Source organism: Rana temporaria, chromosome 4 (assembly GCF_905171775.1).
Source record: "Rana temporaria chromosome 4, aRanTem1.1, whole genome shotgun sequence".
Lineage (NCBI taxonomy): Eukaryota > Metazoa > Chordata > Amphibia > Anura > Ranidae > Rana > Rana temporaria.
This window is the reverse complement of record NC_053492.1, coordinates 451,715,462-451,727,603: the sequence shown is the minus strand read 5'-3', so window position 1 is coordinate 451,727,603 and position 12,142 is coordinate 451,715,462. Positions and strand designations below refer to the sequence as shown.

The 12,142-nt window shown below is 44.0% G+C and overlaps 1 protein-coding gene across 3 annotated transcripts in view; it reads right to left on the bottom strand.

Moving 5' to 3' along the window:
• Positions 1-2,050: 2,050 nt before the first annotated feature.
• Positions 2,051-12,142, bottom strand: part of TTC7A (tetratricopeptide repeat domain 7A) — a 489,583-nt gene continuing 479,491 nt past the window's right edge. For all 3 annotated transcript variants that reach the window (XM_040351571.1, XM_040351572.1, XM_040351573.1), the window contains one exon: positions 2,051-2,750. In XM_040351571.1, coding sequence (XP_040207505.1) covers positions 2,529-2,750 — 222 coding nt within the window. In that variant the 3' untranslated portion in view covers positions 2,051-2,528. The remainder of the gene's footprint in view (positions 2,751-12,142) is intronic.

The window sequence follows — 12,142 nt, the reverse complement described above, 5'->3', positions numbered from 1 at the left end:
GTGCATATTGTGTGTCCAACTACACAAGAGTGGCATTGGGGTATTCACCAGCCCATTTTATCATATTCCCATGGAAGACAACTCAATACATAGATCAAGCACCAATGTGTTTAACCACTTGAGGACCGGCCCATGTAGATATACGTTGGCAGAATGGCACGGACAGGCATAATCACGTACCTGTACGTAGCCCTTTAAATGGCTGCTGTGTGGTCGCGAGCACGCTCGCAACCCTTCCTCCTTCCCCATGAGTCGGACCGCGGGTCCCGCGGACTTGATCGCGGCGGGGATCCCCGCGATCATCTCACGAAGGTATAGAGCGGGGAGATGCTTGTGTAAACAAGCATCTCCCCGCTTTGACTAGTGAGAATGACACTGATCTCGGCTCCGTGTACCTCCCTGATGAAGTCACCTGATGTGACGATACGTAGGGATTGGAGCACCGGGTGCAGACAGAGTCTGAAGTTTTAATACGAGTTCGGCGCTCGTGGATGTTTTATTCTACTTCACTACCCTAATTTGAGTTTTTTATTAAATTTATCCATTATATGGAGTAACACTATGGTCTCTTTTTCGCTCTTCTTAATGCTCCCATGATACATTGAGCCTTGCCATTTGAACGTATGAGGATCAGATCACACTCTCACCTGTATAGCTGACACTCTGAGGGGGGTACGAGTTCGGCACTTGTAGATTTATGCCCGCTGTCCTTTCATTCATGTGAGTGCATTTTCTCAAATCTTTACCTGTTCAAGGTACCCTCACAGTGTCAATACTATATGCATTGCATATATCTTCTCTTTTCCATGACACACATTGGCCGCTGAGAGCTGTCTTAGGAGTCAGGAGGTGTTTTGTCAGCCAACACATCCAGCTGCGATCAGGATCTCGGTTAGCTGTTTGGATAAGCAGCCGTGAGGTGTGCTGCCAGCACATCAGAGGTGTCATCACTGAAGATTTCATTTGTGCACATTGCAATTTTGGTGGAGGTGTTTTATCTAGACACTGTTTTGTGGAAGAATTACTGGACTGCTAGATTTGATCCTTATTTGTGGACAGGACTTTATCACATGTGTGATTTTTGATAGTTTTGCACATTTTTTTCCCACTTATTTTATACTATTTTTGGTGTTTGTATATGTAGTAGCCATTTTACTTTATATTTTCACTGTAAAATCTTTACAGGATTATAGGTGTTTGTTCACTTTCATCTGTATTGTTCATTGTAGTATCATCAGATACCTTCAATTTTTAATTTTTTTTACTTCACTGTTTAAGTTCATCCACGATCCCTTTACTTTGCATTCCCTTCCACCTTCCCATTCCCTCCCCCACAGCGCAGCTACCATACTTCACATTATTATCACTTTTTCTGTTAGGATCAGATCCACAGGTGCTGCTGCAGTCCCCCCCCCCCCCCCAGTCCATCAGACAGCGTGGGAGTTCTCTATTTCTATGTCTGCCATATTGTCGCAGTCACGATAAAAATCGCTGATCGCCACCATTACTAGTAAAAAAAAAATATTAATAAAAATGCCATAAAACTATCCCCTGTTTTGTAGACGCTATAACCTTTGCGCAAACCAATCAATAAAGCTTATTGCATTTTTTTTTACCAAAAATATGTAGAAGAATACGTATCGGCCTAAACTGAGCAAAAAAAATCGTTTTTGTAATGTATTTTTTTGGGGATATTTATTATACCAAAAAGTAAAAAATATTGTTTTTTTTCAAAATTGTAGCTATTTTTGTTTATAGCACAAAAAATAAAAACTGCAGAGGTGATCAAATACCACCAAAAGAAAGCTCTATTTGTGGGAAAAAAAGGAAGTAAATTTTGTTTGGGAGCCACGTCGCACGACTGCGCAATTGGCAGTTAAAGCAACAGAGTGCCGAATCGCAAAAAATGCTCTGGTCTTTGGCCAGCGAAATGGCCCAGGGCTGAAGTGGTTAATAAAGCAAGAAAGAGTTAGATCCTCTGCAGGGTTTCTATTGCTGTCTGGGAATATTTCCCCTCTCTTTCTATCAGAACAGGGGGTGATGGAAAATCTCATGTTTAATACAAACATATTTTTAATAACGTACAGAAGAATTAGAACATGTTTTTGGTAACTGTTGCCCCTATTTCTTGTGCTTGCATAAGGAGGTGGAAAAGATAGGAAACGTTTACCCTATAGGGTCATACAAAAAATAAAAACCTGAATAAAAATGTAAGCTTTTCCCCCAACATATCAAAAAATACTCAAAATAGTTGGTTTGGAGTTGGGCTTTAAAAGATTGATATACATTGGTTCAAAGGTCCACCTGATTTCCGATTCCATAGCAGTTCTGTTTATCAAAATTCGTAAATGTGATCACACATTGCACTACATGTCCACGCACAATCATATAAGAACACTTTGGTGCCGGGACTCGGATAACACCAAATCCCTCATAAGAAAAAGGCTGGTGGGTGATTACACCTGAGGATATCCACCCAAAACAGTGGGCTTTAAATAAAGAGAATCTTCCAGTTCCTGAAGAGCTCCTCACAGTTCACGAGGTATCATGGTGAATGGAGATATTGGGCTGCTGGACTCCAAGTCTAGTGCACTTATGAAACATTCTACAGCATCTTCATGCTTCCCCTGTGCTTGTAAAACGTCACCCAGCCCTTTCCAGGCATCGTGTGATGTGCTCTGAATCTGTACCGCATCTCGTAGAAACTTCTCAGCCAGGCTGTACCTTCCAAGCCTCGTCAGTATAAGGCCCTGCAAAATACAAAAATAAGGTGTTATCCAATGTCACTCCAACAGTAGGGTACTTTACAAATAAAATGCAGTGCTGGGATTCTGGGTTCAATCCAGTGTAGAGTTTACATGTCTCCACAATGTTTCTTTGGGTTTCCTCCAGGTATTCGCGTTGCCTCCCAAAAAAAAAAATGGAAAGCCGAGTTACTTCTGACCAGCTTGGCTCTGCAACATCTATGTCATCGAATGACTGAGGTAGGGACATTAGATTGTAAGCTCATTCAGCCCACTGTGAAAAGCTCTATGTACCTTGAAAGTGCTGTGCAATAAAATGGGAAATGTAAATATACAGCATGCGCGCGGGAGCCGCCAGTCACGGCATGACCCCAGCTTGAAACAGCACAGCATGCCCTTTCAAGACGGCACATGCACAGTAGAAGGCGTCGTTTGGGGAAGCTGAAAATATCTCCTAAACCGTGTAGGTTTAGGAGATATTTCAAGCACTTACAGGTAGGCCTTAATCTAGGCTTACCTGTAGGTTAAAGTAGTTGTAAAGGGTTTACAACCACTTTAAAGAAAAATCTTGCTCTTCGCTCAAAGTAATACAATAAATTATGGACTGCTGCAACTTTGACCCTTTAACCCAGACACTGGGCCAACAGAAAATCTTTCGCAAAAAAAAGGGCACCGATAAAAAGGGACAGCGCACTTAATTTTTTTCTAAAGTGTTCATATCATTGACTACTAAGCATGCAGGAGGAGAGCAAAAGAAAATCAAAATGAAAGCAAAAATGATTTCCTAGCCAAGCACCAAAGGGTGAGGAAAGCTATGATTTACGTCTCAAGGCACAGCAGAGTGACAGAGACTTTTTCTGCCCTCTAATGCTCTTCTCTCAGTTGTTGGGCTTGGTAAAAAATGTCAGACCAGCATTTCTCAACCAGGGTTCATCCAAAGGTTGCTAGTGGTTCCTTGAGCAATTAGCAATTTCTGCCGCTTAGATAAGTAACCACAGACAGCAATGACCCTTTTAGCCTTCTTCCCAGTGACCATAAATGCAAAGAGCATATTTTCCAGTGACCATACCACTAATGTACTATGAGCCGTAGAGAGAATAATTATTAGCAGGGGCTCATTGAGAATAAAAAGTTACTTCAAGGTTGAAAAAGGCTGTTTTAGACCAATTTAGACTAGTTTTCTTGAGGGTGATGTTCTGCCCTAAGTACAACACAATAAAATAGCAAGGTGCACCAACCTAAGGTCATTTTATGTGTGGTTTCAGATACTCCTATACGATACATGATACAGAGACTGAGGCCCTGTACACACGATCAGGGCCGGATTTCCCACAAGGCCAACAAGGCCAGGCCTCGGGGCGGCACTGTGTGCAGGGGCGGCAGAGGAGACAAGTAATTTTTCAGCGGTGCGGGCCGTGCAGCGGCAGAGAGAGATTCTCTCATTGCCCGCACTGCTGTTACAACTTCCGCCCTTACTTACCATTCCCAGTGACATTCCCATCTAGTGACAAGCGACGGTGGCAAGTGACACGCTCAGGGCTCCTACTCATTCTGCTTTATGGTGAGTTGAACTATTTCATTTTATATTACAATGTAATGATGGAAATAATGCATTTCAATCATCCTGACACCATAACAACCATGGTGCCGGAATGATTGAAGCACTAACACCAGTCATTGTCTGCGAAAAATGGCTTACCCCCCTTGCGTCGCCACCCCCACCCATGTGATGATGGGGGGGCGGCATTGAAGGACCCGGCCTTGGGGTAGTAAAGGGAGTAAATCCGGGCCTGCACACGATCAGTCCAAACTGATGAAAACGGACTGAAGTTCAATTTCATCGGTTAACCGATGAAGCTGACTGATGGTCTGATGTGCCCACACACCATCAGTCCAAAAACCGATCGAGTCCAACGCGGTGACATAAAACACAACGACGTGCAGAGAAAAATGAAGTTCAATGCTTCCAAGCATGCGTCAACTTGATTCTGAGCATGCTCGGGTTTGGTACCGATGCTTTTGCGTACTAACCACCGGTTTTGACCGGTCCAATTTTAAAGCAAGTTCTCTGTTTTTGGCCTGAAGGACAACTGACCGATGGGGCCCACATTTGGACCGATGAAACTGAACTTCAGTCCGTTTTCATCAGTTTCGACTGATCGTGTGTACAGGGCCTAAAAGGCTTAGACCACAAACATTATATCATGATGTATGACTAAGGGAGTCCCACTAGTACAGTGGTTCTCAACCTAGGGGGTCGGGACCCCCTTGGGGTTCGAATGACAATTTGCCAAAGGTCCCTGAATCCTTGGCTGTTCCTGAAGCCCGCCCAGCTCTCCCAGGCTTCTCCACCAAAATAAGAGAATACATGGAAGGTAGAGGAATAGAGGGAGAGGAACAAAGAAAAAGGAAGAGAAAGAATAAGAGAAAGAACAAGAAAGGCGGCTAGAGAGGGATAGGGGGAAAAAACATGAAATTAGGATAGAGAGGGATAAAAGGGAAAGAAAGGAGAACAAAGAGAAAGAGTGGTACATCCTAAAATGTACCAAAAGCGGTTTTAACACTGTATCGGTGGAAGGGACTTGGGAGCGATAAATGTCCATGGGTTAGGGACGCAAACTACTTGTCTTACCTTGGTTGCTGACAAACCACGCTACAATTTTTTTTTTACTGTTAGGGGTCCCCACAACTTGGGAAATTTTATCAAGGGGTCACGACACTAGAAAGGTTGAGAACCACTGCTCTAGTATATTGGTGTTTAGTGTGGAAGACTTTATATTTTCATTGCCTTGACTACAAGCCCACCATGATCCCCAGTGGAACCAGAATTGATGGAAGGGTCCTTGCATGGGCAAATTAGTTTGTTGAATTTCTAAAGAAGTTTTACACAAAGGAGTTGATTTACTAAAGACAAATAGACTGTGCACTTAGCAACTAATTTTCCCCAAAGCTTAATAAATGTGGTGAAGCTCTTTATTACCCAATCATGTGAAAGCAAAAATACCCTTTTATTCATTTTCATTGCATCTGATTGGGTATTCTTTACAAAGTGAATTACATTTACTAAGGAAGATAAGTGCAACTGCCCCTGTAAAGTGCACAGTCCATTTGCCTTCAGTAACTCAACCTCGTAGAGATACAGCAACTGCCAAAACGAACCGATGGATTATTTCATCAGATATCCGATGAAGCTGACTTTCATCAGTCTTGCCTACACACCATTGGTTAAAAATCCGATCGTGTCCAACGCGGTGATGTAAAACACAACGGCGTGCAGAGAAAAATGAAGTTCAATGTTTCCGAGCATGCGTCAACTTGATTCTGAGCATGCGTTTTTGACATATGGGTTTCCCCGCAGACGATTGTTTTTTTTTCTATCGTTTTTTTCACCATACGAAAATTTTAAAACAGGTTCTATTTTTTTTCACCGATGGGAAAAAAACTGAGGGGGCCGACACACGATCGGTTCTTCCGATGAAAATGGTCCATCAGTCCGTTTTCATCATATGATTTTGTCAGGTTCATTTGTAGTTTAACATCTGATATATTTGGGACCAAGGTGTGCCTCCATTTCCGCATTATTAGCAATCTAGATGCAAATAGAATATTAATAACTATAGCTCTGTGGTTTTGTGGGAACTTCTCTATGTCTATGCTAAGCAAGGCTAGGGCTTCAAAGGGGGTAGTCAGACAGCCTGTAGCTTCAGAAATTACAATGAATACTGCGTTTCAGAAACTACGTATATGTGGGCACTCCCAAAGAATGTGCGTTGGAGCTGCGAACAACCATGGCAAAATTTGTCAATATCTAAGCTAGCACATTTAAACATTTGTTCTGGAGTTAGATACCATCTAGAATGAACTTTTTGGGACATTTCCCAGTAGCTTAAGCGTTTAACCCAGAAAAAAATAAAAATGGATCCTGCTCCTTTAAAGCATGTTATACAGCACAGTGCTTGTCCTGTGTCATTTGGCCCCTGTAACATCTAAAATACCTGGCTGATCCGGCAAGTTTTTCCCCACCCCTCTGTAAACTGACCACTGTGTATCATTGCTGCTGAGACCAGACACCGTGGTCAGTTTACGTGCCTTTGTAATTAGCAACCTGCTAACTGCTCTCCTCTCTGCTCCTGTTTCCTCCTTCCCCTCCCCTCCCCTCTCTGTCTGTGTGTGAGCCACCCCTCCCCCATCCTGCTGCTCTCATAGCACTAACCTGTATACACCATCAGCACTGCCTTCTATTGCAGTGTCCCCCCCTGTGAATGATTTATAAATATAAATGCTGTAAATACCTAATTTAAGAGCCAAGATTGTGATCACATGACCAGCCAGCTCTCTCCTCCCCTCCAGACTGACATCAGAAGGGGAATCTCAGCCCCCCCCACTGCATCTCTCAGAGGAAGAAAGGAGAAAGCTGGCCAGTCATGTGATCGCAATCTCTGCAGTGAAATGAGGTATTTGCAGCATTTTTTTTTATAAATCACACACAGAGGGGGATATACTACAATAGGAGGCAGTGCTGATGATGTATACCACAAGCTTGCATGGTGGAAAGCTCTTGTGGGCGCGCTCCCGTGATACAGCGGCGGCCATAGCCGCTGACTGTATCACTTGGCCCTGCCCCCCCGGCGCGCTTCATCATTGTATGTGATTGACAGCAGCGCCAGCCAATGGCTGCGATACTTTCAATCCATCCAGTGTAGCCAATCAATGGCCAGGCTGGGAACCGAAGAGGGTGACAGGGCCGAGCGTGGGACTTTCGAGGGGTCAGGTAAGTAAAACGGGGGCTCGCGGTACTGTCGGATGTTTTTTCACCTTAATGCATAGGATGCATTAAGGCAGTGTTTCTCAATTCCAGTCCTCAGGCCCCCCCAACAGGTCAGGTTTTTAGGATTTACATTATTTTGCACAGGTGATTTGATCAGTTTCACTGCCTTAGTAATCACCACAGCCTTTTCATCTGAGGGAAATCCTGAAAACCTGACCTGTTGGGGGGCCTGAGGACTGGAATTGAGAAACACTGCATTAAGGTGAAAAAACATTTACCTTTACAATGTAACAAGACCCTTGCTCGCTCGCTTCCGCTCTCCCGACACTCCTCTGTTACTAGTGAGTCAGCTTGCAGATCGCAACGTCTGATGGTTCGGTCATCCAAGGCTCCGGGATCCGAACTACAGCTATGTGCCGTTCGGGATCCATTAGAACAAACACCAGGCAGGCTGTATGTAAGTTCAAACAGGAAGACCTTTATTGGAAGTACACAACACACTTTTAAACTGAATTTTGAACATCCCGCCCCCAACAATCGCTTTCCTATTGGTCAATTGTAAAGTACATGGAGTTCTCCTTCAGGTCCTCATAACCATGCAAATGAGGACTTGAAAATGAGTTCAGCAGGGATTGGTCCGATAGCTTGAATGGAGGGACTGTTATGTGTATTGAGACAGAAGCCCCAGGGGGCAATCAATGTACACAATAGCCAGACACAGAACAATGGAGTCATCTGGAGCTTTAAGACAGGGAAGAAGACCCCCCACTGTGTAACAGCTTTCAAGGAGGAACACTTCGGCATTCCAAGGTCCATGACACAACCCCTTTAAGTTTGATGGATTCTGAAGACCAAACGGACCAGGCTTTTTACAGGTAACTGCATAACTGGAGTGGACTGTTTAGGTATAAATCTATTTGTCTGTATGTGTATGCCCTTTGCTGTGGAATGTCGAATTTCAGAGTGGAGGCACTCTAATACAGTAGGTGCGTTAATGGCCAGATCACCAGTTTAAAAAAGAAAGCTAATGCAGCCACCACATCTAATGATTTGGTAAGCTGTAATATATGACATTTTTGGTTTTGGCTTTAATACCACTTTCTTTGCTGTTACCAAAAAAAGTAAGTCTGTGGTTTTCTAAATAAACTGACAACAAGAGGCAGCAAGAAGCGAAGTACCAAGTAGCTCATTATATTTGGAAGCTGGCGTTTGTACCTTCATCCTTCTTCGCAGAAATGTATAACAGCGCTGGAGCGGCCTGATTACAAACGTATCCCATTGCAATGTTAATTAGTCGTGTATGGACTGCATCTATGTAAACTCTCAGCCTCCTGCAATTAGAAGTCAGTCTGACATGACTCCTAAATTGGCCGAGTATTGTTCTTCTTATGCTTCCTGACCTGTTTCTCCGCTGCTATAGCAGCAGCCCACGTCATCCCGATAAGTGTTCCTGTCCGTCTTGAGCCTGTCTCTGCTTCTCGTGTAATTGAATATGAAGCAATTAGCGCAGAATTACTAGACTCCAGAAATTCGAGTTTTGCTAATCCATTCCTCCGACAGCCTATTGTCCACCCTGAGCTGCTTCCTCTAATAACTCAATAAATGGTCATTTGTTTTCAGGAAGGACACTGGAAGGGCCCAAGCTGGTGTAGTTTAACTTCCTTAACTCCCTTATAAACAGTTCGGTGTGACCCCAGTCTACAAAATAAATCAGCAATCAAAATGTTAAGGCAATCCAAGAAAACACTGCCACTAAAGGCAAGGAGGCAGATTCACATAGAATCCGCGGCGGCGTAGTGTAAATGGCCCGGCGTATGGCCGCGTAATTCAAAGGGGGCGGCTTGTATTTAAATTAAGCGTGCCCCGCGCCGATCGAACTGCGCATGCGTCGGCCGTAAAAATAGCCCAGGGCGCATGCTCCAGCTCACGACGGAAAACGTCAATGAAGCGGACATGAGCGTCATTGACGTAAAGTCCTATTTGCGAACGACTTAGTAAAACGACGTAAACGATGGAAAAAGACGACGCTGACCCGACGCCATACTTAACATGGCATACGGTGGACTGACGTAAGGTTACCCCTCATATAGCAGGGGTAACCTTACGCTTACGTAAACGACGACGAGGCGGCGCAAAATCGTTCAGGAATCGGCGTATCAGGCTCATTTGCATAGTCAAATGAGAAATCAACGTAAACGCCACCTAGCGGCCAGCGTAGAATTACATCTAAGATCCGACGGTGTAAGTGACTTACACCTGTCGGATCTACGCCGTATCTATGCGTAAATGATTCTAGGAATCAGACGCATAGATACCCGGGGGCAAAAACAGATCTCTTTTGAGAATCTGGCCCAAAAAGTCTAAAAAAGTTCATATAAAGCCGGCCACACATGGATCAAAATTTGTCCGGTTCAGCAGGGATCAGCCAAATTTCAATGCATATATGGGCTAGCTGGTTGTACACAAGTTGATCCATCGATCAGCTTGTGTACAACCAACCTGCTGGGTTTTCCTGTAGCCAGCAACACCGATCAATGTATTCTGCCAGCTCGGAATGTTTCCAGCAACACCTGGAGTATTTGGATGGGGCAATCGCACATTTTTTTTGTTAATTTTTTTTATAATGTATGTCCTGCCTAGGGCCACATTCACACGGACGCCTCCGCCTAATGGATTCCGCTTGCTCAGCAGGGGATTGCTCCGCTAATCCCCGATGAGCAGGCGGAAGACAGGTCTGTCTCCGCTCACTGTGCAGAGCGGACACAGCCCAATCTCCTCTATAGGGAGATCGTGTGAGAACAGACCGCCAGTCCATTTTTATTCGATCATCTCTGATCGGATCCACCAGATGGATGTAAAATAGGACCATCATCTGTAACAGAATGGCCCGTGACACCCAGAGACTTTTGAAGGATGGGGGGTACTCCTGTGCCAGCGTCACTAATGACTCTTGGGTCTAGGGTCATCCTGTGCCCCTTTTGGGCATAGGGTGACTGAGAAATGATAATTATAAATGACATGAGATGGGACATTACTGATAATTCATGTTTTGCAGGAGATCTGGACATATTACAGGTGATTTCATGCTGACCCACACCAGGTCAAATAGACTGTTGAGATGTTAATTGATGTTACATCACCTCCAGCTACCTTACCTGGCTGTAGTGATGGGGCTTGCGGTGATTACATTCTATTGTCCATTGTGTGATGCTAATACTGTTTTGTGTCCATTGTGCTAATTAGGTCTGCTCCTGAAAGACATTCCATTGTGCGATGCTAATGACACTGTATGGTGTGAAAAGCCTATTGATGATCAGGTGTGAATTGCTTATTGCCGGAGACAGAACGTCTGACATAGGAATGTGTATTATGCAGGTGAATCACTTATTATCGTCCGGACGTCTGGGGGATAATTAACTCCTTTGAATGTCATTATCTAAAAGAATGTGATTGAAACCCCATTGTGTGATGTGTGGGTGGAGTGTGTCTTTGTTCCGTTGATTAACTGTAACATGCCTGTACTGTATATAAGAGAGCTAACCATTAAAGGGGTTCATTCATTTGACTCAGAACACAGAGCGTATGTCTCGTCTTCTTATGGATCGTGTCTGCTGGCTTGTCGGACTGTCGGATAAGCTGTCGTGGGTTGATGGAAGGGAATATCGTAAACGGTGGTGACTGTTACACCATCCATCTGTATTTCACGGATCGGATAGCGTCGGATGTCAGCGGACATGTCACCGCTGACATCCGCCGCTCCATAGGGGAGAGTGCAAGGTCCAATCAGGTCCACCTGGAAAAAAGTTTTTCAGGCGGACCTGATTGGACAGCCTGTGTGAAAGGGGCCTAACTCTTGCAAGCAGGGATCTCCGAACCCTCTCGTCTTGACTTATATTTAGTGGTGCACCAAAATGAAAATTTCAGGGCCAAAACCCTTTCATGCTTAAGCCTATTTCTGACAGTTAAAATCCATATTTTTTGATAGAAAAATACTTATAACCCCCAAATATTATATATATTTTTTAGCAGAGAATCTAGAGAATAAAATGGCGATTGTTTCAATATTTTATGTCACACAGTATTTGTGCAGTGGTGTTTTAAACTCAACTTTTTGGGGGAAAAGACACTCTCATGAATTTAGAAAAAAACGAAACAGTAAAGTTAGCCCAATTTTTGTCTTTTTATAGTTTTTGTGTTTAAAAAAAAAAAAAAAAAAAAACATTTTGATCACTTTTATTAATAGGTGGTGACAGGTACTCTTTACAGAGGGATAGGAGGTCTAAAAGACCTCCAATCTCTCCTTTGCACTTCAAAGTATTCAGATCACTGAAAACAGCGATTCTGAATACTGTATATTTTTTTAAATCCAGCCCATTGACAGCTGAGTAAACCAGAAGTGACGCTGTGACAGTCTCTGTCTAGATGCCGGAAGAGGCGGATCGCCGATCGGGTTTTCCGGTGGGATAGGAGGCCCGGTAAGAGCGGCGGAAGGCGGCAGGGATGTCCCCTCCCGCTCCTCCGGGATAACAACCCGAGTGGCTTTTAGACGCATTGGTTGTTATTCCTGGGAAGCCAACCGCTGGCTCTAAAAATCGCTGCCGGCATCATCCTGGTATAACCCCCTAAAGCT